Below are 27135 nucleotides of genomic sequence, written 5' to 3' on the forward strand. Positions count from 1 at the left end.
GGAAGGAAAAAGCCAAAGCTCTGCATAGACTACAGAAAACGAAGAGAAAACCATGACAAGCAGGTAGGGGAAAGCAGGAGGGAGATTTCTCACTTCCTCTTGATCCTCCTGTCCTGCACAAAACCCTCTGAATCTGGCCCTCTCTAAACAGTGCTTTCACGTCCTTCTTCTAAGCCAAGCCTCCCTTAGCTCCCTGCGTTCAGCTGTACACACTAGAGGGCAAAAGAGGAAACCATATGCACAACAGAAACCTGAGGATAGGCCAAACCAGGATTCCTAGAAATAAATATCACAAAGGCACAGTCTGTTAGAAATTAGCCCCGTATTCCTCTTGGATGGGAGATTTTCTAACCCCGCAGTGGGAGAGTTTCCCAGGCCAGCCCAGGAGTTTACCCTCTTACTTTCAATAGGCTGTGCAGCTTACTGCATCAGTCAACTTGTGTTTATGGGTCAGCTTCTCAGTTAGGTGAAATCCAAGGAGATGCAAAGGTGAGAACTTCAGCCCTGTGCTCTGTGTAGTGGCATGTTGGAGGGCGACCCTCAGCGCTCCCCTGCAGCATCCCCAGACACACATCAGAGCGGCCACCCCACCATCCAGGTTCATCTTGGGGACTGTGGGCTACATACAGCCACGGCCCAAGCAGGGATGGTGTCCCAGGGATGAGCCCACACACCCTGCTCCCGAGGCACCTTTGCTTAGCTGCCACTCTTAGCCAGAGTCGGTGACACACCGTTGTCTGCATGCACCCATGAGGAACACTGCTGCGTGTGGCAGGGGCCTGAATACCATCATCCAAGGCTCTTTAGTACAGCTGCGTCTCCTGGAGAGAGTTACACCAATTTAGCCTTAAAGTAAAAGCTGTCCAATGCATACTATCTACCATGTCACGAGGAAGAGGAACAGCCACCTGGAGGGCTTTCTCGATATGTGAGCATACTATTATGAAAAAAAAAAAAGTACCAGCTCAGTGATTAATAACTACATACCTGGAAAAAGAAATTTGACATCATACCCTCTTCCCCTGTGCAGCCCTGCCTGCCAGGAGTGGCTTGATAGCCATGTGGAGCACCTATCGCTACAACAAGCAGATCTGGATAAGACCACAGGACGGGCTGGAGGGTGGGAGGCAGGCCTTCCCTGTCACTTGTAATCTTCTCACATACAGAGGCATCTTAAGTCCTTTCTAAACACGTTGATACTGCCTGAAATTCACCGAAAAAAAACAGTCTTTGTTTGTGTTAACAGGATGAGAAAGTGCAAGGCTTCCTGTTATATATGTGTGACAGCTATAGATAAGTGGAGAGCTCTGGACAGGAAATCCGCCTGACTTCTGCAGTGTGACTCGGCTGAGGCTCAGGGACTCTTTTTAGATCGAAGCACCAACAGAATGAGACGCTGCTGGCCAGAAAATGGGTGACACGCTGGAGAAAAGCTCTGAGGAGCCCGAGCTCTCTGTGGACAATGAGTGCTCACGGAAAATGGGGGACCTGGTGGAAGTCTCGAGCGGTGAAAAGGTCAAGTTTGACGATACGGGACTCTCCCTGGTGCTCCAGAATGGCCTGGAGAACCTTCGGCTAGAAAATTCCCTTACGGACGTCATCCTGTGTGTGGAAAGCAGGGAGTTCTCCTGTCACCGAGTGGTCCTGGCGGCGGCAAGCAATTATTTCAGGTAAGGCAGTCAAGAAACAAAACCAAGAAACTTACTTGGCTTCTTAGGCTGGAACGGCAGATCTCCCGGGAGCGTAAACTGGGTGGTGAACTCCACAGACCTGTAGTGCGTCTGGCATTCCTGACACCTTCCAGCTCCTTTTTTACAGTCAGAGACATAAATAAGGCAGGTGCCAAGTTGTGGATTTTGTGGAGGTCTGATACCAGCACTCTGCAAATCCGCTAGAGGCAGGCAAAGAAAAGGAGAGCAGCTGGCAGACAAGGGGATGGGAAAATAGCACTTTAACCAGATGTTTGGAACTCTAGCCCCTTGTATGATGTCTTTGGGACTCAGGCAAAGAGGACAATCCACTCAGATCATGGAGTAGTTTTACGGAGATATGAGTGGGCTTGTGGGAGTTGCTCATTTTTCCCATTATCGTTCTGCGGTAGAATGTATATTGCATAAAACTGCTGAGAAGGAAAGAAAAGGAACTTCCCACATTTCCTAGGGCTGCTGAAAATTAACTGCAATGGGAAATATCTGCTTGAAAGAAATTTTACCGTTTCCCCTTCTCTTTCTGGTCCCCTTGAATTTTTCATTCTTTCCGTACTACGGTAGATCATCTACCTGAGACCACTGGCCAGCAAGAAAAAATTTTAGACATACAGAAAAACCCAGTATCAATTTTAACACAGATTTTCCATTATCATTGAAACAATCAAATTTGCATGTCTGGGATTTTTTTTTCTCTCCTTTTAACTGCTAAAGTGGTCAGATGACTGAATAGCTACAGAGGAAACATGAGAAAAAAGAACCTGTGACCCCTTGTGACACGAGCAGAAAGTTCATTTAAATGGAGTCTAGTAAGCTTTGCTGGCAGTGCCTTGAAGAACAGTTCTGGTTTTACCATCTCATAACAGAGATTGTATCTGTGAATAAATGGAGATAGGTATTATTTCTACCAACAGACTAAAGAGATTGTGTATGTGAATATATGCAGCTGAAAGCAGAGATGCACGAGTGGTTCTTATCAGCATCAAGTGCAGCAAGGACAAAAGATAAAATAAGAATGACCATAATATTACTTTGAAAAACCCCAGTAAAAATATCTTTTGCATTATCAGGAGGATAAATAGATGGTGCTGCAATCAGAAGGGATTTCAACAGTTCAAAACAGGCAAAACAGTTTTCTGCTAACTACTGTCAGCCAGTTTTCCATTGAGACCTTGGCTACAGCCTGTCCCATTGAAGGAGGGGGCATATCTGGCGGGATGTCACCTCACCTCACGGGATTACACTTATACGTAGAGACTGCTCCCCTGGGTGTTTGTGCTTGGTCTGGTTTCCCAAGGAACTGAGATTTATCGTATCGTATCGTATCGTGTCTGTGAGGGCCTGTCCTCATGCCTCTTCGGGTTAGATTCAGTCAAGTTTGGCAGAGCGGCAGAAATCTCACAACTGTGAAGTTCCCATAGATTTGAACCGACCAAAGCACATGCTGTCCTTGCTCGCCCAAACACCCAAACATGGGCGGCCCAGCACAGCGCTGAGCGTCCTGGAGGAGGGACCGCGAAACACGTGTGCGTGAGGAATAACGAGAGAGAGCGGAGGGCTCGGGGAGGGGAAGCTGAGGTTGCTGTGACGGGGGAAAGGAGGACACGAGTCTGCAGGGAAATGAGCTTCACTATTCTGCTACTCACTCATTCCACCTTGCCACAATTCACTGGGAGCTGCATGGGCCCAAAGAAAGAAGAGATTCGTACATCACGCTGCTGCTGGGAGCATTTACCATACTGTTAGAGAGCCTCCGAGTCCTGTGCACAGGGGACCCTGTGAGTCACGGGCTTCAGGCCCCTGCAACAGCATGTTACACAACGCCTTTCCTGAACGCTGGGTGCCATACCGTCAGCACTCAGTGAGGGCTTAAACAAGACTCCGCAAAGTTAGTAACGTCTAGTCTTCTTTCAGCACTGCCTTAGAGTACATAAACTAACATTTCTAACATGTCCCGCATCCGTACACAAACAAGAATTAACTCTGCACTTCACCTGTGTGAAGGTAACAAAGCAGAAAAGGGAAATGCAAGTTGACCAAACTGGAGCAGTAGTTTGGTGTGGGAGAAGGGGGCTGGGAGAGGTTGCAGCAACGTTTGCCAGAGCATCCTCAAACTCCAGCGCTGGTGTTTGAATGTTTCCGAGCACAGGCATTTCATTGCGGGTTGATGCTTAAAAAGAGCTGCACAAACTGCAGCCCCCCATTTATTTTATTGAGATTTCTCCATTTTGGGGGGAAATTTGCTCATTTTTAGGCATCTAGATTTGGCCCTGGCCTCTGCACTTCAGATGTGTGTTTCTTAAATGTTGGTTCAATGGCTGAGTGGAGAATCATGCAGGGACTGAGACCACAGAAAAAACAGGGACAGTGAAACTAGTAGCCACTCTTGAAGGATTTAGAGTCACAAGGAAAATAATCACACACCTCTCTGGGTAAGTATAGGCAAACCCAGAGGTACAGAGGCAGCACTTCCATCCCTGGGAGAGAAGTTCAGCCTGATCAGTCCCGAGTTGCAGTGGTGGTCTGCACACACGGTGGGAGCGAAGGCCCACTCCATCTGGCCACAAGCAAGGCCACTACAGGAGCCACCAGCTCTCTCAGACAGCACTTCCCCCCTTCTCCCCTGCCGCTGTCGAGGGGGGAGTACTGCGGGGATAGCGTGGTGCTTTGGACACAATTTTGGCAGGCTGCAGCCATGTTACACGAATCCCCGTACCCTCCAAGACCAGGAGTGGATGGCAGCTCTGACCCAACTTCACAGATTAGGAGACAGAAAGGTGAAAGCACTTGGACAAGATCCCACGGCTGGCTTCTGAGCTGCCTCGTGACGGTGTAACGCTGCATAACTCCACTGACCTCTACCAAACGCTCTGGCTTTGGCGGACGGAAGTGAGAGCTTCGCCTTGCCGACAGGGAAGGCTGCATACAAGACTGCAGCCACCAGCCTAAGAGATAAAAGGAACAAGGGCAGACAACACCTGTGCCCTACAACGGCCCGTTTCTCAGTCACATTCAGCACGCAGACTTGGCGCCCACCAATTCCGCACAATTGAAACGGCTGTTTCGCACAAACCTCCCTCTTCACACTGAAACCCCATTCCCGTGGAGAAGCAGGTACTGGCTGCTGTTGTTCTCAGATGGCTACCTGCCTGCACACCCCAGGTTTAGTCAAACACTCAGCACCACCAGGAAGCAGAGAAGCTAAGGAGGATCCCAATCTTGTACTCACCAAAAAGGCACTGTTTTGCCTTAATGCCTTTCAAATGTCTTCAAATACACTGATTTCAACGGAGCAGAGCAGTGGATCAAAACCCTGTAATGAGCTGAGATGAGTGAAGGGAAAATGAGAATTTGGCTGGACAGCTTTTCTGACAAGTAACCTTTCTGCCCAAGTTTTCTGCTCAAAGGTTAGGTTTCTTTATCCAAAAGACAGCTTTATACACCAAGATAACTAATACAAGCTCTCTCTTGCTATAAAATCTCTGCTGAGACAAGGAGCAGGTAGCTCATAGAGCAGTGAGTAGCTGGTATCTTCAGGCCATTTGCTGTTCATCCTGCCTAACTACTTTGCACTAAGATGTGTCAATAAGACAGCTGAAGCTGAGTAATTAAAAATGTAAAACTGGCACCATTTTCACAAGAAAAAGATGGTCTAAGACTTACGACCTCTAGACACTTCCCAGGTTATGCTGTCCTGTCAACATCATACATGACTAATAAAGAAGGGCTTGGCATGCAGGGTAAAGAGCACTCCTAATAACACTGTAGATGTGCACATGTTTTTCTCCAACGCAGTTACAAGAGGACTCACATGCTGCTAATTTGTTGAGCCAGATTCCAAACGAGATGAAATCTCACTGTCTGAATGCACTGAACAAGACTGGATTGATCAACAGTAAATTCACCCTTTAAATAAAATCAAAAGCATTGGAAGTAAAACTTAAAATGATGGATTGAAAATGCAGATGAAGAAAATGCTTGTCTTGCAGCTATCAGGATGCAAAGTGGATTTACATGGTTCTCAGGGAAATTTTCTGATTTATATCCCCCATGAAATATTCGATTCATGCCAAAGGTTAGCGTGGCTGACACCTTTCAAATGCAGTATTATCCATCAAAGGAAAGGTGGTATCGCCATGCAACAAAACATCGGACTTTCTGGCTAACAGCAGTTCCAATTCATGTTTATCTAAATAATGCTTTAGCTAAGAGGTACCAACTCTATGAACCCACTACAAGCTCCCCAAACTTACCAAAGGAAAAGCCTGCCTCTTACATAGAAGCAAATACATAAGACATTCCCTCCTGGCCCATCCCTGGTATTAATGGGGTCAAAGACGCTGCGAAACTTAGAGGTGAGGCTGTCAGACATGTGGCTCTGGTCCGGCCCTCGGGGCTCAGACAGAGCAGCATTCTGCAGGCCTGAAGCGCCAGGGTATTTACTTCGCTGAGGGGTATGAAGTACATGTGCGTGCTCGTGGCTATGGGTTAATGAAGTATGGGGAATGGAGGTTTGGGTCAAATGGGCTGTGCCTGTAGAAGAAACACGAGGGAGTCCATAAGAGGCCAATAGGTGATACAGAGGTGCGGACACAGCTGCTGTGCGGCACCAGCACAGACACAGCTGTTCCCAGGGGAGCTCCCAGGTGCCGCGTGCAGCCATGGAGCTCCGGGTCTACCGCCAGGCCCGGCTCTGGGGCGCCAATCATGTGCATAAGCCTTATCAAACTTGTGAGTAAAGAGGTATGAAAGCACCAAAAGGATTTTCCTTGTTACTCTGCTGCAGGGCTAACTGCATAAAATATGAAGCAATTGGAGTAGTCTGTGCTGAAATCCATATAAGCAAACATTTTCAGAGTGCCTCATCCTGGCTGGGATGCAGTAACAGCTGAATGTCTCTCTGTCCAGGGCCATGTTCTGCAATGATTTAAGAGAGAAATATGAAGAGAAGATCATACTCAAAGGAGTTGATGCAGAAACCATGAATATACTCCTGGACTATACCTACACCAGCAAGATGCTGATCACAAAGCAAAATGTACAGAAAGTCTTGGAAGCCGCCAGCCTCTTTCAGGTACAGATAATTCAAATGCACTGTTCCAGGCATGGTGCTCTGGCCACACCGTGCCATACCCTGGGTAAAGCAATGCACACTTTTGATTTCATGGGCTCCAGAGACATTTTGTTTCATATTTACTTACACTGTGGTAAAGACTGTCAGTCCCAGTCGTGGACTGGAACGCTACTGTGCTAGGTGCTGTACAAACAGGCAAATAGCCCGGCTCTGCCTCCAAGGGCTGCTGACGTGTGCTGGCGGACAGGCAGCAGGGCTGTGTTGCGGGGCAGTGCCCCGAGGCTGGCGTGAGCCTGCAAAGGCCAGTCAGCGGGCAGGGGCTGATGGGCATCCAGAGCAAGAGGCCAGCTTAGTCTCTGCCTCGCCACTGCCTAGAGGGGGAGCCTCACCAGGCCCAGCCTGGCATCTGGGAATGCCTCATTTGTAGGACTCTTGACGTAGAGCATTTTAGTCATGACCTGGGACACAGAGGAAGTCAGACGTGAGCAGTGTTGCTCAGCCTGTAGTCCATGAGGTATTCACATGGCCTGTAAATCATCCGTGAGGTCTACCAAATTGCAGTCCCTGGTACCAAGCTGCAAATTGCTAACAAGTTGCAACCACAAAAACCTGCCAGCTGCCCATGGGTATAGGTATGCCCACTCTTTTTATTAAGGAAGGTAAGAAACCCTTGACCCTGTAATCATCATGGTTCATTCTGAACTTAAGATTCTCGAGTCTTACAAACGGAGGGCACGTGGTTCTGAAACGAACCCGTGGCCTTTGGGGTAACAGGAGTTGGTACCTGCTCCAAGGAGAGAAGGGAAGGTTCTCGCAAAGTGCTCCCTTGGGTAACTAACTCCCTAACCAACAGAAACAGGAGTGTAGTTTTAAAGGTCACCTTGGGCCAGAGTGCAGTGGCTTACTGAGGTTTTCACCATACCAATACTGCAACTGATAGCAGTAACTCAAAAAGGTTACTGTTGGTTCATTTTTAGGATACATTTCTGTGTTCTTTCTATTTTCTTCTGAACCTTTTTTTCCTTAGGATCATTCCTTAGGCTTTTCCCTGAACCCATCAAGAGCATAAACTTAGGTTCTTTCCTCTCTCTTCTCTATTCTGCATGAAAATTAAGATTAAATTTGATTCCCAGATACTATGCTTTAAGGAAACTATCAAACACTGTAAGAGTAATGATAAAACCATGAGGGTGCCATAAGCAAGAGCAGTAAACTGCAAAAACCTAGAAAACTAGGAATGTCCTACTAAGAGCAATGATCCTGAGCCTTACTGCAACTGGCTTGGATAGTATCAAGGCCTTAAAGCTCCACATTAGACAGGGGTGAGTTTTTTGACTGAAAATGGGTTTTATATAAAAAAGAAGATTTAGTACCTATGAACATTCTGCCAGCTCGCCTCTGCTATTTATGTTGATGAACAAATAGAAATATTTGAGAAAAAGTCAAATATTTAATTTCAATATATTAACAACTGAAAAGATTAATGCCTCGATTTATCATAACATTATTCAAAGTTTCTTTCTTTTTCAATTAATGACATGAGAAAACAAAATTACAAACAGACTTCTTATCCAATTAGCAACCATTTTTGGCTGTGCTGCTTCTCAGTCTCTCAGATTCAATAATGAACCAGAATAGAAATAATTTGCACAGGTCTAGATTCTCCAATATGCTCCACTTTTCTCCAGAGAGTATTTTTTGCCTGGTTTCTTGAGGAAATAAGTTTTATATAATTATGCCTTCTCTCACTCCCTTCTAATAACTTTTGGGCAATTTCAACCAAAACAGTCAGCAGAGAGAGGTGAAAGGCTGTTCAGAGAGAGCAGGAGTCCATACCACGGTGTGCAGGGGACCCTCTCCCACCTGTGTATGGAGACTTCCTTCTGGGGGAAACTGAGGTAGAGGGGTTAGAGCAGGGAGCTGCTGAACAGCTGAGTCCTACCCTGAAGTGACCAGGTTAGTTTTTCCACCTAGAGCTGGGTTGCAATGTGAGTTTAATAGTCACCTCCTCTGCCTGAGCTGCCAGCTGCCCAGCCACCATGCCCACACCGGCTGGCATCCAGCCCAGCCTGCTGCCACCTGCACAGTGCGCGGATAGGAGCCGATAAATCTCCCTATCGTGCCAGGATCTTTGCTGCTTCGCGGGGCTGTGGCAGAGAGCTCTGCTTCATCTGCTGTAATTCAACAACAGCCTTTGGGGCTGTCTACCCTCCTCCTGCCCCACAGTAACCTCTGCATTACCCCACTTCAGCAGCACGGCTTGGATGAGGGGCCAGCAAAGAGATTATGGGAAGTGAGCAAGCTCCTCTACAGATGTAGCAGAAGCAGTATTATCAGGAAGGGCAGTGGGGGCCCAGTGCCACAGGTGACACTGTTGTGGAAATGCCTGCTAGAGTGAGGACAGCGTGGGATGCCCCAATTTCCCCAGGGAAGCTGCCTCCCTCTGCTCTGAGCAGAGCGGGGCTGCTCTCTGCCCCCAGGGCATGGTGAGGGCAGAGCAAGGGTGACTGCCTTACTGATTTCTAAAGCATCTCTCGTCCTCATGTTAATCCACTTTTCATCAACAAGACACTGCAAGGAAAACATCTTGCCAATTATCTGAAGACCATCTCATAACCACTTAGCACTGAGCAGCCAGGGTGATTGTTTCTGCTGCTCTGCAGCAATGCTGCAGGACAGGGCTAGTTACACCAAACCCACTGTGCAGGACCAGGAGTGCTGGACAAGAAGGCATGGTTTGCTGTCGAAGGGATCCTTAGCAGCTCCTGGGTCAGAAATCTGCCTGCAGGCTCAGAAAGCTGTCAGCTCACCTGGAAAGCTGCCCTGAAAGGGTCACCTGTGTCCCCTTCCACTGCCCTCCTTGCCCCTACCGGGCTGGCTCCATGCCTTGGGGGCTCCCTTGGGATGCAGGCGCTCCTGCTGAACCGGGACATGCTGCCCCTGTAGCCAGAGGCAGAGCGCTTGGCCAAGGGCTGACCAGCTGCAGGGTGCAGGATCTGACCCCCAAGTGTGCTGCACACAGAGAAGGATGATGAATGTGAGCCCTTTCAGCCAGCTTTTCCCATCCTTTCTGGGAGTTTCTGGGAGTCCAGAGGCAGTGCTGCTGGCACCACTCACACTAGACAGCTTGGGTCAAAGCAGGGACAAGCAAGGCCTTAAATCAGGATAATAAGGTTTTATTATTTGGAGAGAAGGCCAAGTGGAGGCCAAGCGAGCTTGTGGGATGTCTCTAGCATGTCACATCCTGGATTCAAAGGGGTGTTAGGAGAAGTATCCAATTACTGAGGAAACTGTTCCCAGCAAACAGAGCTTTTCAAATGCCTAGGATGGCATGAGGAGGGAGGCCCACCGAACAGAAAGAAGAAAATCTAGAGCTCTTCAAGAAAAATCAGAGCAGATGAATCATAGGGTCAGGGTTGTCTTCCTTCTGGAAGTCACCTGCTGAATCACCCGCTCTCACAAGATTGACTGGAGCATTCCCAGCAAGGCAGCATCGATGCAGTGTTGTCGCAGTTCTGCCTCTACGGGGAGACAGAACACCCTGGAGATGGGGAGCAGCAGGGCTGGGGAAGTCCTGCCTTGATGAGCTACTGAGCTGTCAGACCTCTCTGGTTAAGCCCTCGCCAGCGGGACTGCTTCTCACACCCACACCTCACAGTTCAGCAACTGCATGTCCGTAAATGCAGCAACACAGCGTGATCAGTGGTGCCTGCATGGTCGTTAAAATCAGTGTGCACCTTCTGGGAGAAGAGCCTCTTTTGTCATCTCGTGAGTATCGCTCTTAACAAGTCATGTATAAATAGAGTACTGTACAGTGGTTAGACTTCAGGCTGGTGAGCAAGCAGCTCTGGGGTCTGAGCCCAGGCTTGTGAATGACTTGATGAGTGATCTTGACAAATCCCTCCTTTGTTTTTTTGCATCTCATTGCTGTCAACTTTGAAAGGGCTAATGCCAACCCTGAAAGGGCTAATGCTTAACCTGCCTCAGGTCTGAGGACTACCTTGAGTTGGCAAAGTGCTTTCAGATCCTCAGGGAAATGCACTGATGAGTCCAAAGTGCTAGCCTAGTGCTCTCCTGGAAAGAAACGGCAAGGCTGGCATGCCAGGCACTGAGAGCAGAGGCCGCAGGGCTCTGCACTGGTGCCACAGGCACCACTGACATATTTAGATCACAAACAGTAACAACTTATTCTGAGCCCTCGTGCACCCTTGTTCACCAGTCAGTTGCATTTCTCTAAACTTCTGACCACATCTAAATGTGAAACAGGAACCAGGTAGTCTGTACCCAAAGTCTGTGATCGCTCAGCTCTGGTAAATAGTCTACATGTGTCAACGTGACGCGGCTCTGTCTAGAATATTCTACCCTAATTACTGAAACAAATCTAAATAGTATAGCTTTTAAAAATGGTTTTTCTATGTTTCACTTCCCCTTTGCCCCTAAATTACTGTTGTGCAACTTTCCCCTTTGGGACAGAGCAAGTTAAAACGGCTGTCCTCCTGACGCCGGATGCAAAAGAGACCCAAAAAGCATGGACGGAAATTCACAGCATCTTTTCTGACCCATCTGATCTGTATGTCTCTATTTGCACCACTTAGTGACAAAAGCAGTATGAAATACTGATGCGCTGAAATCACAGGGGTTAAGGAAAGCCCAGGATAAAGCTTTATAACCTAACAGTTCTGCCCAGAACTGTTTTCTTCTTGAATAATCACCCAGCAACCAATCTTGCTCACATCGTAGTTGATGGATAAAGCCCCACAGACCCCTGTGGTCCAGGGGGATCAGCACATTTGGGCCCCTCAGCTGGGGCTACCTGTGCAAAGGAACTTAATGACAGCAGTTGTGATGCCCTTCTGGACACAGACATGACAAGTTCTTTAGGAGAACTCTGTCTGTGAAAAAGGCACATCTATGCTTTTTTGAATCAATAATAATTACAAGGAAAACAAAGGTCACTAAAAGCTCCCACGGCCCCCCTCAACATGCATAAACACTAGCCAGACACTTGCTGTCAGGCAACTCAGAGATTTGCTGATGGCTGGTCCTATCCTGCCGTGTCCCCCAGCACGTGATGGCATGCCCCCAGGCTCTGGGGAGGCAGACCTCCCACACCTCAGCATCTCATTCTCCACCGCCCTGCCAGGCCTCAGACACGCTCAGAGTTTGGATGGCGGAAGCATGAAGGCGGACAGTGTTTGGAGCCACCAGTACTCCAAAACCAGACTCCCTTCTGTTTGATCCGAGCTGACCTGTCAATCGAGGCAACCACATCTGAAGCCCGGCAGCCTGGTCTGCACTTTGTAACTCCATGGTTCTTACCTCTTTATGTTCTCTAGGAGAGAAGAGGAATGGTAGAACCCCCTTTACTTTTGAGGGGTGGCTTGAAACAATTCAGATTGATGACAGTCTCAGGTTTTCTGAGTCCTTCAAGGGGTAAAAAGAGCAAGAGGAATGCAGAAGGAGAGAAAGCAGTGAGAGAAGGAAATTTTCATTCTGGAGAGACTGCAGAGTCTGGGAGACACCCGTCCTCACATGGCGAATTTCTGTCTTTCCCAGCTCCCTGCTGTGCTGTGCACAGCTCATCGGGACCTACCCCCAGAACTCCTAAGCTCTTCTGTGATTTAGTCACAGAAGTAACTGCTCTGTGCTTATATGCTTTTTGTGTCCACAGTTCCTGCGCATGGTAGATGCTTGTGCCAGTTTTCTCACCGAAGCCCTCCAGCCGGAGAACTGCGTTGGCATCCTGAGGCTGGCTGACGCTCACTCCCTGCACAGCCTGAAACAGCAAGTGCAGAACTACATTATCCAGAACTTCACCCAGGTCCTGAACTACGAGGAGTTCCTGGAGCTCCCAGCTGACGTTCTCTGCAGCACACTGAAGAGTGATGACCTCTACGTCACTGAAGAGGCACAGGTGTTTGAAACAGTAATGAACTGGGTACGTTACAAGGAGTCAGAAAGATTTCCTCTCCTGCCGTATGTGCTGGAGAATGTCCGGCTGCCCCTCTTGGACCCTTGGTATTTCGTAGAGACAGTTGAAGCTGATCAACTCATTAGACAGTGTCCAGATGTCTTCCCTTTGCTCCAGGAAGCAAGAATGTACCATCTATCAGGCAATGAGGTGAGTAAAAAAAGTATTTGTCAAACAGGAGGACAGTGGTGATGCCACTCCTTCTAAATACGGTGTATTTCTGCTCAAAAATCCCATGGGGAGGAGTGGTACTGTGAGGCAGAAAAAGAGGTATTCACACTTAAGTTTCACTAACTGGTGCTACTGAAAAACAAGGTGGGCTTTATCAGTTATCCCGATGATTTAAAAAGCTTCCAGGCAGTTTGTTTTAGTATCAAAGCAGACAGCTTCCTGTTTATGAACATCTAAGCACAAACCTTCGCTCACACACTTGAGCAGCTAAACAAAGACACCAGATGAGTTCCCCACTAGACAGGCAAAGCAAACGGTACTACTCCTGACCCCTCATCCTCTTAGCTAGTATTTTGAGCCCAAGAAAGGAAGAATAATTACCATACTAAACCCTGCCATGATCTGTAATGACACTCTATCAAATCTGAAGATTTAGCATCTCCATCTGCTACTTATGGGGGGAAATCTTTCAGAAAAGGGAGAACTTGCTGTGAAGAAGGCAGTCTCTTCTCAGAGAAGAGGTCTGTCTATCTTCCTCATTTACACAGGTCCCAGCACCCAAAGAGACAGGGTCATCCTGACATCAGTCAAGTCCTATCTTGCTTGCTCAAGGTAGGCCGTGGTGGATCTCCAGTTCCCTAATTGCCCGTCCTCTTTGGAAAGTTAGGTATCAGTCACATCTCCTGGCCTGAAATGTGGGATAGAGGTTACAACCAGAGGTCAGATTTCAAAATGAACAGGAGCAAGGTTACATGAGTGTGTGAGGAAATGTGTCTGAGAGAGTCCACAGTCTGAGAGAGTCAGAGGAAGGCAGGAGGCCACCGGGAACAGGCTGTGGGTCCATCGCTAACAGTGAACATGAGTCACAGCAGGGGGTAGAAGGCCAAGGGCTCTTTGTGCTGGTGAACTGCATAGGACAGGCCACAACGGCCTGGGGCAGTGCTGGCCCATCTGGTGGTAACTCACTGAGGCAGCCGTGTCTCGTGCGCCTGGAGGCTGGGATTGCTCTTTAGCAGCAGGGCCTGGCTGCAGACGGCAGTGCTGCCGGGTGTGTGGGGGCTAGATGAAGGGAGTGTTGCTTGGGGTCAAACATTCAATCCACTAAGCCTTCAAGGCGCAGAAAGTCAGAGGCAGCCCTGCGAGCTACCCGGCCCAGTGCTATTGCCTGGCAATGGTGACAGATGGGTTAAAAACAGAATTCTAAAATGTGGCAAGTTTCCAGACAGATGTTACTTAATAATTCACTAAACATAGGGAAAACAGAAGATTTTTTAATGTCTGCATAAATAATCCTTTTTAATACAGGCAATTTATGTCCATTTATAGAAATACATTAAAACTGTAAGCAAGCTGCCTGCTGCAATAGCATTTAACCTGTACTCCACAGATCTTGTGGGTCCATGGGCTGCTTCTCTGAGGGGCGCAGAAGATACCAAGTGCAATCTCATTCTCACTAGACATAAGATGTAGAAGGGTGCACATCTGCCCCAGCAGACTTTGAGGGGCTGCAAATTGACAAATGCCCTGTGACACGGAGAGCTAGAGGAACAAACTCCTGGATTCCCAGTGCTCCCCTTACTTTTTGCACTGCGTTTCTTCCAGCGTGAATAACTGGGGGGATAAAGAGAGTTATCCTTCCTGTCCTTCCACATAGAGCCAGCATACCTTTGGACACTAATGCACCTCTGTATTAGCAATAATTTTTACTTGCTTGCAAATATTTTCTCCAAGCAAAACAGACGTCTCCCAGAACCCCCTGTGCATTCTTTGCTCCTGGTGAACATTTACCCTGGAAATAACTTTTTCCAGTGTCCCCGAGACAAAGATCTGGTCAATGAGCTAAGCCAACAGGCAGTAAATGAAAACTAGCCATATATCAGAGCCTGGTGCTGGTTTTAAGTAGATCTGTTAATTTTGCCTTAAAATTACAACTGATAAACAAACAAACAAACAAACAAAACAACTCCCACAATAGAGAATTACTATTGCTTTGACACTTTAACAACCCTTTTCAGCACAAATAGTACAAGACTGCTTATTTTCTCTTAGCATTGACTGCAGTCTTGCTCCCTCCAAGCTCCCCAGGACACACACAAACCTCGTGGCCCTCCTACCTTCCCCTTGTTCTGTCAGTCCAAATGAAACATCTCCCCTCCAGGTGCCTCACATGCACCCAGCTTTGTCACTAATGCTCACCTTAACCGCATGGTGCCACCCTGGCAGTCTCCAAGAGGCTGGGATGTGAAAGGATCCTTGTGGATGAGCAAATGAGTCTGGTGTTGGAGAAATACTGCTGAAGCAAGGATACAACAATCTCTACTGCAGTGCTTCTAGCATGCTTTCCAGGCTTTCAACTTAGCATTTGATAATTCGTTCAGTTGACTGTAGGCCAGCTGTGATTTACAAAAGGGCTAATCAGAAAACAGGCCACCAGACCTTTCTGTGACTGTAGGTGTAAGTACCCTGTGTACTCACTCTGTCTTGCTTGCATTTAGATTATTACAGAGAGAACCAAGCCCAGGATGCACGAGTTCCAGTCTGAGGTGTTTATGATCATAGGGGGCTGTACAAAAGATGAGAAATTTGTAGCAGAAGTGACTTGCCTGGATCCTTTGAGGCGAAGCCGCCTGGAAGTAGCAAAATTACCGATCACAGAACAGGAGACAGAGAACGAGAATAAAAAATGGGTGGAGTTTGCATGCATTACGCTAAAAAACGAAGTCTACATATCAGGTAAGGAATAAGATGTTGGGAATGGAAAAGGGGAACAGAGGGTTCTCACAAATAGTCCAGCTTTTATCAAGAGCATAGGCAAGGCAGCTTTAGAAGAATTTAGTACCACAGGTAAAGGCTTTGGGTTTGAACAGGCTCAAGAGAAGTGCTGGGTGTGAGGACACTGCTTGGCTCTAGCTAGAGTTTTAGCACAAGATTCCTTTTCAAACAACTATTAATCTATAGGCAAAGCTACTAGTGTGCAGCACCCTAAGCACTCGGTGACCATGATCATGGAAAGGCCCCCACAAATTGTTTAGCAAACATCAAATGAAGAATAATTGCTCCATCGTCTTCCTGTACTAATGCTGTTCACAGCTCCACATGCACAAGCAAGGATCTGTCAGAATCTGACTCATTCTGCGAGAATCAGTCATGAATTTGCAGGGACCTGACACTGCTGTTCTGCTGCTAAATGAAAACTGCATTTTCAGGAGTACTTCAGCAGTGCATCAGATAGGACACTAAAAGTGCCCACTTGCTAAAGGCAATATTAACTGTCAGAGCCAGACGAGACCCAACAGTCCAGACACACAGCATGAGTGTGAACATACCTTCTGCAGGCTCCCATTCTGAGAGCTCCAGGAAGTAAATGTAACTTCCCACAGAAATATAGCTGAGCTCCATGTGGGGGGTTGATCCTGGAGCTATAAAGTTTTCACTTTGACAATCAAAAAGGTTAAACTCAAGTTAGTTAGTCATTACAGTTTGACAGCCAGTTTTGATGGTCTGTCAAAAATAAGCTTGGTGATCTCATTCTGCTTTCCAGAGGAAAAGCGACAGGACGCTGTAATTGCTGCCACGTTACCAGACCAAGACGCAGAGCAGTGCCCCCATGCGTAGGAGACTTCTGCCTGTAAAGTCATTCACCAAGTTCTGTGCTTGCTTAGAACAGGAAAGGAGTAGAAAGGACGTGGGGAAGGAGAAGTGAAGGCTAAAGTGACAACGTGCTGCTTAGATATGAATACTGGTCCATTGCCTTTACTTAAATATCTTTCATTGCATTCTCCCTTTTGGGACTCCACGGATTTTTATTACCTCATTCCAATTTAATGTTTACTATATCTTTATCCTGGGATAAGAATTACTCCCCCCTAGTTATAAATACAGGAGATTCTTTTCAGTCCACCCTGGGGTGTTTCTTTTTTCTCTGGAGGCTGACCCTCCATTGCAGGTTATAGGGAGGAAGGAAGTCAAACATCCTGACTAGGGAACATTCCTCACACCTTCACATCCTTGAGCTGAGAAGTCTCTTTTCTATTTGCTTTTAATCTGTTACCCTTTCCTCTTCCTCAAGGTCACAGGCTTTTTGCTTACTCTTACTCCTGATGCCTTTTCCAGTGTCTCCTCTCCCCCTTCTCTAATGCTCTATGCAGGCTACTTCCAGGCTAGACTAATACATCCCCTACTATGGTGAGTATAAGCTGACTTTCGTCTTGCTGCCAGTCTAACACATTCCCTTTCTTCTTTCCCCGCAGCATTTCAGACCTGTGACTCCCTCCCTCCAATCCCCCATGCCTTCCTCCTATCTGCTTTTCACCCTTTCCCCCCAGATAAAGGGCTTAATGGACCAAAATCATTAGGAGTTTCCTCCCGGCCCCCCAGGTTATTAGTGGCCCATTCCTGCCCCCTCCTGCATGTTCTTCTACTCTGTTTTGTTTCTTTTAGCTTCTGTGACTTGGTTCTTTTCTATCTTGACACGCATCTTTCCTAACCTGACCTCCATCCTTCAGCCTTTCCCTTCCCACATGCTCATTTCCCTCAGCATCTTGTTACAGTTCACAGTCTTCCTCACTCTTTTGGCACTAAAATGATGAGCAAGTCCTTTGCATAGGTGTATTACTACTTTAGATCACCATCTCCCCAAACATTTTAAGTGCTTTGATGGTATGGACTGAAACACTTCATGTATAACTATAAATGACACAAATTATCACTCACCATTCTGTTACTGTTACTAATTTAATTACAAATTTTCCTCAAATTAGAAAGAACTGTGGTCTAGAGAAAGAACAGAAACAAAATAAACCTCCAGTTCACTCTAAAATCTCTCCTGCCTCCCAGTGTGAGGATAATTCACTCGCCTGGTCCCGCTCAGACTCGGAAAAGAGCTTTCATCCCGCACAGGAAAGAACACGCTAATGTTAATGGGATATTTCCAAGGGGGAGTAAGGGGAACACCTGCAGCCTCTCAGCCCCATTGTGAACATGAATGCTGCATTCAGGCCCTTCAGCCACTTCAGCTATTTGAGTGCAAATAAAATTCAACACATACATGTGAAAAATACTTAGACAAAAGCATTACAAACGACTCTTTCTAGCATGCTAATTATCTTCCATTCAATCTGCTATTTGGCCCAGAGATGAGCGCCATCAGTTTGCAGTGATCTGGCTGCAGTACAGAATACCAATGAAGGCAGACACTTCCTCAATGGAATATGAATTCTCTTTCCAGTATATTCACCAGTGAAGTGATTGTTTAATCAGATCACAGATGATAGGGTAAGCTACCCAGTCTGTGCATCGGGTTTCAAGCTTAGCTATTTCAGTGCATGTTCCAGTTACACCAAAAATAACATGCAAATAAAAGTATTGGTTAAAACATTGCTCTCCACTTTTGAGCGAGGAAAGATTTGTTTGCAAATCAGGTCTAGAATGAACTCACAGGGTCCAATTTAATCTTCAAAGTGCACATATTAATATAAAGCAATTCCAAGTCAGGAGAGAAAGAGACTACAGAGATATAACAAAGAGATTCTAGCCATATGGTCCCAATAGTAAAACTTCTAACATGTCAGTGCAGGTCTAAAATTAATAGGAGCTCAGAGACCTGTCTTCTATTTTTACTGTGTAATTCACTTGGCCAGCTGACTGGATTTACCCTGTGTGAACTGGCTTGCCTATTTTTAACAGGACCTCCCCTGTACAGATCTTTCTTCAAGGGATTTGGCACTAAGGACTGCAGCATCCTTGACTATCTTACTTAAATTGCCTTTGTTTATCGGTCAATTCCCAGTGCTCTGCAAAGCCCCAGCGACTCACAAAAGTCTCCTGCACATCACCGTGCTGTGTGTGGTTGGCTGCTTACTGAGAATCAAAATGCAAGTGCCAAAGAAAAAGCTGTGGTCTGGTAAAGTGTGGAAGAGTGATTTAGGTTTATTGAAGAATTGGCCTGTAAAAATTGTTCAGAGTTTCCTTCTCTTTCCAACACAGAACACTAGGAAGTCAACTAAATGCAGAAACTGTCTTCTTCTGTAACAGGGCCAGCCCACTGCGGCAGGTAATTAAGAAGCTAATAGCACAGATGAATGATTTCTCTTCTGTTCTGAGGGAGAGTTATTAAAATTTAAACATACTGGAGATTCTGAGCAAATACAAGCTATGCTATCATATTTACATGTGTCACGTACACTACAGGTGGCAAAGAAACACAGCATGATGTCTGGAAGTACAACGCCTCCATCAACAAATGGATACAAATTGAATATCTAAATATTGGGCGATGGAGGCACAAAATGGCTGTGCTGGGTGGCAAAGTATATGTCATTGGAGGTTTTGATGGCCTGCAGAGAATCAACAGCATGGAAGCATACGATCCCTTTCATAACTGCTGGTCTGAGGTAAAATACTGTATCACATAACGTTTTACTTGTTTGAACTAGTTTAATCAGAAAATGTTAGAGCATTAATTCACGAAATTTCATGTGACAGGATATAGTACAGTGCTTTTAAAGTATTTCTGATTTGCAAACACTCTAAGTATTTTTTTCTCCCGAGATGTGGATCCTGCAGAAAGTAAAAATCCCAGGATCTCCTGCCAAATTACGGGAGACATCTTATGCCTGAGTTTCTCAGTTAGCTTCCAAAGACCTCTAGTTAGCAGTCCATAAACCACTGAGTAAAAACACAGTTTCTACTGTGAATCACAGCATAGGCTGAAACTGCTACTCTAATATATAAGGTATATATCAACCTGCAAATTATATATGCTATGAGTTATATATTTAGGTTGAAAGTGCAGGCTTCAAAGTAAACAGGATGGAAAAAAAGACAGTTCTACTAACTATGCTTCAAATAGTGAGAGTACTAGAAAGCCAATAATCTGTGAAATTAAGGGGATTAACCAGTTAGGCAACATAACGGCAGATTCAGACCCTAGTTTTTAGATGATACTAAGGAACGCAGAGGAATCTGCAGAGGAATCTAACAGTCATAGCTGCAGGCAGAAAGATTAATAGAAACAAGTTTCTCATGTTTTTTCAATATGCATAAGTAAAAAATGGAGATTTGGGGCATTTCTGGCATTTCCTAGCTTTTGAATTGTTGACAATATAATTGTAATGACAACACTTGAACACAGTGTACTTTTATTAAAGAGTTCACAATCTTAAGAAAAAAGCTGAAACACTCTTCTCCCTAACCCCCAGATATCTCATCTTATGGATCCTACTGATCATCTTAGCAGGGACATCTGACTTAAAATTCAGCAGGCTCCCACCCCATTGGCATGAATCTAGACTACCTGAAATCAAAATCCTCTCTCGGTGATAACTAATGATTTTTTATGGCTGCACAGGCTGCTCCTCTCATGGTCAACGTAAGCTCCTTTGCAGCAGCGAGCTACAAGAAGAAACTCTACGTGATCGGGGGAGGACCCAACGGGAAGCTGGCGACGGACAAGACACAGTGTTACGACCCCGCTACCAACATGTGGAGCCTGAAAGCTGCCATGCCAGTGGAGGCCAAATGCATCAACGCCGCAAGTTTCCGTGACCACATTTACGTTGTGGGTAGGTGAAGCATTAACGCTCCTTCTTGTCTAGCCATAGCAGGGCTTGTGTCTGTGTTTGGTTCTACCCACAAACCTCATGGAGCATAGTCAAATGGTCAGATGGCTCGTCCCACCAAGCCTAGCAAGGAGGGGAATCCAGCACATTCACAAACTAGTGGAGAGTCACCAAGCAGAGATCTAAGCCCCTGTTAGCATGGTAGGTGTCTTCCAAGGCCCAGAGACAATTGAGCCATCCAAAGGTGGGTACATAGAGCAAGGGCATGAACTCAGGGCTACCTCACGTCCCCTCTCCTCTCCAGGGGCATTAGGCAGCCCACTGCATACAGCGTTTATGTAGGGATATAAGTACCAGGAGCAGTTCATGGGAGCAGAGCCAGAGATACCCACAGATCTTCACTAGATCATGCTTGGGGCTAATTCAGTCAATTGCCAGAAAAAGAACCAAAGATGCAAGAACAGGAGGTTAACACTGGTGAGCTGAGCTGGGGAAGGAGGAGGGAGCCTGCAAGTACATCTCCAGATGGTGTTGGGAGAAAGAAGAGTGGAAAGAGGGACATTTATTTCAAGAACAGGAGCACAGAGAAGTTCCCTCTCCCTCTCCCAGCCTAGGTGCAGCAAGTTTCTCACTTGCAGAATAATCAACAGGGTGCTGAGGGCTGGCATAGAGCCAGGATATCACCAAGCAGTAAATGCCATTCTGCAGTGAGAGTTATAGTGTGTGTGTGCGCGCACGCGCACATGCATATACAGGTACCTTACATGTGGATATACATACCTTGTGCTGCTTCTCAGCACAGGGATTGACTTCAGCCTACTTGTACAGAATGAGAGATAGAAAGAGAAGGCATGACTTATGGGTTAGCTGACACAACTCTCAGGTAAGATTTGACATGATACTCCAGGTACATTCATTCAGCATCTTTCAGGCAGAAATGTCCACAAGTAAACCTATGGTTTCCCTACCTGAGAAACAAATCTAGTTCATTTTGGATGGAAATCAGCCCCATGCAAGACCATATGGTTACTGCATCCAAAGCAATCAAATTACCCAGACTGATAGATTACCAACTGCCAGCTGAATCACTGTAACTAGCAACATGGGTGTTTTTCGCCTGCTCTAATTGACTTGTTTGTTTAAGCCACTCATAGTGGCTTGATCATCCATCAAGTTCTGGACTAGTCAAAAATTACATTTATTATAACTAAAACAGATAAATGCTCACTTTGCCAAGAGGCAGAATCCCAGGCATTGCAACACATAGTAAGACCATGGCTTTTACGTTTCCCTGTCCCTATTCTATACAGCTGCTGTAGAAGATACACCCAGTCCCTCTAAATTTCAGAATAAGAACAATTTAGCTATTGGTACTCCAGGGGGAAAATATATTTCCAGAGCCTTTCCAGGGTGCTGAGGTATTGACCATTTTTCCCAAAAAAAGGATCTTTAAAAAGTTTCAAGAATGACTGCAGATTTGGGAAACATGGAGAAACTGAAGATCACTGTCTGCTTAGCTTACCTTAAGATGATGTCAGTTTGACAAACCCCTAAGTGAGGAAGGGGACTTAACGGCCAGATCCAGGCAGAAAAAGGTTTAATGGGCAGGCAGACCCGAAGTTAGAGCAGTCAGTGTAGAAGTCAAACACCCATTTTTAATAGTGACAGCTTTCCAAATCTACTTCTTCATGATCTGAGCTCTTTTAAACAAGATTGTATTTTCTAGAGTTGTGTCCTTAGCTTAACCAGCAGGTAGGAGACAGGTTCATTGCTGAGTGCACAGCAGTCGCACTGCATGATCACAGCAGTTTGTTCTGGCCTTAAGCTTCCCAGCCTTACGAACAATAAGTGACTTTCTGTGGATCTGACTTTCAAAACAATAAAGTGTCCTGTGACCTTGTTTTCGCTCAGCTTTGGGGCACAAATCATTCTTAAAAATGCCAGGAATGGAGCCTCCTTGAAATGGCTTGTTTAGTTAAAAATCTCTTACAGGAACGGCCAGTGCAAACTCATATTTGTTTCATCTGCAGGTGGGGCAATGAAAGCACTCTACTCATACAGCCCCCATGAAGATACCTGGTGCCTCGTGACTCAGTTCACCCATGAAAGAGCCAGCTGCGGGATTTCCCCATGCAACAACAAGCTGTTTATCACCGGGGGCCGAGATGAAAAGAACGAAGTTATTGCGACAGTGCTGTGCTGGGACCCTGAAACTCAGAAGCTGACAGAAGAGTGTGTCCTGCCTCGGGGGGTGTCTCACCATGGGAGCGTTACCCTCAGGAAGTCATACACACACATCCGCAGGATTGTGCCTGGGGCGGTTTCTGTCTGACTACAGAAGAACGGCAATGAAATACAATACCTCAGTGCCCCTGCGGCATGGACTGCCAGGGCGACATTTTTTAGAGGCAGGTAGCAATGGATGGAAATACTGCCACGAGGGTCCTCTGCGGAATATCTGTATATATGCTCAGCCCTTGCATTCCCTCTGTACAGTATATCCTTAAATTATCTTAATCCCTTCCCTCTACAGAAAAACAGACAGACCAGCTGTAGCTTACTCTTGCCAATGCAACACCTCCAATCAGACAAAGAAATGTCATGTGTGAAATTCACTTCCCAACTACATCTGCCCTGCAACATGTTTGACTTGGCTTAGCCTGGCCCTGAAGTTTGCTTGCCTATTTATTGTGATTAGCTGGATTTGCAGCACCTACTAGTGAAAAAGAGAAGAAGCTTTTTTGGAATGAAAAATTTGTGACTTTGGTGAAATGTAACATCATTTCCTCCAAAGCTGTGCTTTTTTTCCAGTGGTTGGCACATTAGCTAGAGTTAAAATTGTTTTGTTTGTTTGTTTTAAAACACTTTGTTAGTTCTTCAGTTCTGTGTGACCAGAAAGTCCATCCCAGTTTGCAAACCTCGCTGTCATTCCCAAGAGAGAGACTGCACAGGCTGCAGGTGTGGACAAACGCTAATCTCGTTCCACTGCACAGTCATTGTAGCTGTTTTCTAATAAAGGAGAACAAAATCTATTTTCCCTTTTCTTGTATTCTGGGTTGGTTTACTGTTCTGCCTGACAGGCCTTTTTCTTCTCCCTATTGCTGTCTCTTTTCCTTTGCGCCAGTATATAACCGGAGTACTGCTCGCCTCTCTGCCTTCCTCCCCACTGGGTGGCAGTGCTGGCCCAGGCTTTTTCTCACGGGTTTGGATTTCCTGGAATGCAGACGGACAGAACGATCTGCTCGAAAGAAAAACAGTTCTAGGTATTGTACCCAGGTCTGATTCCTGGGACAGTCACATGCTGTGCCAGAAGAGGCAAAGGTACAACAGGCCAGCAGGGCCCGAGTCTCCAGTCCCAGCATCTGGGTCAGTTGTACAGAAAGAAAAATACACACTGAAGAGGTCATGCCTGGGACGCCTCGGGACACTCTTGGCCAAGGGCTGGGAACATACTCTGCTCCCTCCTCCCCTGCCTAGTTGCTGGAAAGAGACAACTCACCATTAAATCAAACATAGAAAACACAGTGCAAAACACATCTTTCCAAGCAGAGAGCACTGCCTCCTCCCCAGCCTCTCCCCCTTTTTGTAATGTCTCCTTTTGCCTTATACAGTATTAAAAATAATATTTCTCTCATGCTGGTCTGGGAAGAAGTCCTGGGTTCCTCAAGTTCAGCACACTAATTGCAGAGTGCTCAGCAGCATGGCAGGGCCCCAGCAGCTCCAGGCAGGGCTGAGAAGGACAGAGCAGGCCCTGTGGCAGATGCATGCCCTTAGGGCAGTCTGCACCACGTCCTTCCCTCAGAAAGTCTGCTAGAAACCCTGTCTCTTTCTCAAACAACTCAACACATCCCTTCAAACTCTGTTATTCAAGCCCACCGCCACATTTTCTTATTCTAATCCATCCTGCAGTCTCTCCTTTCTCAATCTCTTTCTTTCCTCAGCTCTCCTTCTCCTCTATTGCTCCTGTCCTTCTCCAGGGTACGGCAGTTCTCCCATGGTGCCCAGACTGTCCCGTCCTGCTCAGTTTTCAGAGGACAGCGATGACAAACAGTCGCTAGCTTTGGCTCGGCTAGCAGCACTGGCTGGTCTGTAGGGAAGGAGAGGGCAGATGAAGCGGGTGGGCTCCCTTCTCCCTCGAGGAGCTGCACTTCCTTGTCTTTGCCTGCTGCCCAAGCCAGCGAAAGCAGCTGCCAGAGCTGACCAGCTCTTCCTACTGGGAATCACTGTAAAAAGCAGTAGCCCTCAGGTTAGGAGTTGGTTGCTGATTTCTTTCATGCCACGTCAGTAGCAAAAAGAGTACTTTTTTGCTTGAGAAAGATCAGTCTACTGAGTTGGAAAAAATCCTCCAAATAAACTTCCAAATACAAATTAATTCTTAACTCTGTTTAGCAGAGACAAGTGCAGCCTCCCCCTGCAGCTGAAATCGTTCCAACCCAGAGCAACGACAGAGGTTGCTAGGGCAGAAAGCCCTTGAGTTCATGTAGTCCTTGCTTAGATGCACTCAGTGATTTCAGTACTTGGACCAGAACCCTACTTAGCATTCATGAGCTGCTCTCTGAAAAGGATGGGCCAAATCTTCTCACTTTCCCAGGACTTTCTTCTTAGTATTGCTGGGAAAACTGACTTGTATACTAAGGAACAAAGCCAGACATTCCTTTATGCCTTCCCATATCTTTATTGCCACACTAAAATTCTGGTGAACGCACTGGAAGGACGCTTTGAAGTGACGTCCTGGAGCACCTCTTGCTGGAGTTTGGTGTATGGTCTCTTCCAACCCGGACTCAGTTTTAGGGATCCACCCTGCTTGCTCTGAAGCGATGAATGGGAGGCTTGTTACTCCTCTAGCAATTCAGGCCTTCGGAGCAGTCTGTCTATACCCACATATGACACTGAGAAGCACAGGTCCTTGTCACTAGTGCAGAAGTGAATATATTTTCTAGTTTAAAAACCCACAAAGTTTTGTTCAGCAAGCAAAAACTACAGTTTATAATACAACGTAAATTATATTTATGGTGGCAGATTCTGCATCATCTGCACTTCATAATGTGGCCACACACCTTAAGGGAAGCTTCCTACATTTTAACAAAAAAAGTACTGCAAGGAAGTGGACAACAGCATGACCACTGTAAAATGTGCCTTCAGTCAAGTGTGAAGGCAGATGGCTGCAGTGAGATTTGCAGGCAAAAGGCCTCTCTGTAGAGACGTCTCATCTGCGGCATTTCCCCAGGCACACCTGCAGACCTCGGGCAAGCACTGGCCGGCCCTCACCAACAAGCAGGAGAACACAAAACCACAGCTTAGCTCCTTTCCCGCTCTGAAACACAGAATTCACTCAGAAATACTGACATTTTAATAGGAACTCATGAAGAGTTGTTTTCATTTGCCTCCCTGCTCTTTGTACCTTTCAGATTCATGTTGCAATCCTAAGGACTAGAAACATGCTGAAAAAGAAAAACATTCAGGATCAGTGATTTTTTAAAGACACCAGAAGTCACGAGGGTTGTGATAAAATTGCAAGAACCGGCAGCGCTGTGCCCTCAGTTACCAGCAGTGAGATGGGGGTGGAGACTGGAGACAGCAGAAATCAAGTTTCAAGGAAACCTGTAATTTTCTTTTCCTAGTCAGGGTTTCTCTCTCCTTTGTTACACATACCCACCTCCCACAGAGAACGGCCACAATCACAGTTTCTGTCTGAAGGACACACAGTATCTCGGAGTACAAAAATAGTGACTCGAGCAGTGGAAGCAAAGAGCAGAGTACCCCCGCAGCAGCTACATGACCTGTCTCGGGCTGCGGTGCCCTGGCGCCGGCGGTGCTGCTGCTCTCCTAACACAGTGCCATGCTTCTCAGGGCTCCCTCGAGCGCAACCAGGCAGACGCCAGCTTCCTTCTGACCTATAACTACATTAAGCTTCCCTTAGAAAATAACAAAGAAAAACGATGGAGCAGGAGAAATTTATTATTAATTACCAGAACTGCAGGAGGTTAATTAGTTTTGCTGAATAATTACTCAAACTGTAGCAAATGTACTGAAATCGAAATCCAAATCTGTATGCTTGTTTACCTGCCAGGAGATTCTTCGTATCCCACGACACTGAAACTGATCTAATTTAAGGCATGGCTCTAACTACAGATCTCTTTCTTTCTCAAGTGCTGCATGGCACAGACCCAGCTCCTAAGCAATGCAGGTCTGACTCCCTGCAGGCTGCAGACCGCACACAGCAGTCAGCCGTACTGTAAATCCAGCTGAGGGAGGGAAGGGAGCAGCATTAAGCTAAATAACAATGTTGGCACAAGAAAAGAAGAGGAAAAACTGACCGTGATTATATTTAGGCTAGAAATAAGGATACCTTTAATGACTCATGCTGTGGCAATCCATTAAGGGATTACTGCCCCCAGCTGACACATCACATGTTAATGTCAACTGCTCTCCATTTCAGTTTACGCTAAGATGCTGGGCAGGCACTGTGATACCCAAGAAGTTCACTTAGGTGACCTTGCTGAGGTCGATAGCTGAGCTGTGGTAAATAGTCTCAGTCTGAGTTTCCAGAGCTTATCTGGAGGTGTCCTTAGAAAATGGTTCCTCATCACAACTGTGAGGTTCTGGCAAGTAAAGAAGCCTAAATATTTTTAGGATAAAACTCAAAACATTTAT

General features: G+C 46.4%; 1 protein-coding gene across 1 annotated transcript; it reads left to right on the forward strand.

Annotated features, from left to right (window-relative positions):
- Positions 1-1164: 1164 nt before the first annotated feature.
- Positions 1165-23515, forward strand: KLHL6 (kelch like family member 6). The gene is made up of 7 exons (XM_026109551.2): positions 1165-1670; positions 6615-6780; positions 12452-12901; positions 15418-15655; positions 19112-19314; positions 20271-20484; positions 22512-23515. The coding sequence occupies exons 1-7, from the start codon at positions 1411-1413 to the stop codon at positions 22811-22813; spliced, it is 1833 nt and encodes a 610-aa protein (XP_025965336.1). The 5' UTR covers positions 1165-1410; the 3' UTR covers positions 22814-23515.
- The last annotated feature ends 3620 nt before the right edge of the window (positions 23516-27135 follow it).

The sequence above is a fragment of the Dromaius novaehollandiae genome, chromosome 9 (assembly GCF_036370855.1).
Source record: "Dromaius novaehollandiae isolate bDroNov1 chromosome 9, bDroNov1.hap1, whole genome shotgun sequence".
Taxonomy (NCBI): Eukaryota; Metazoa; Chordata; class Aves; order Casuariiformes; family Dromaiidae; genus Dromaius; species Dromaius novaehollandiae.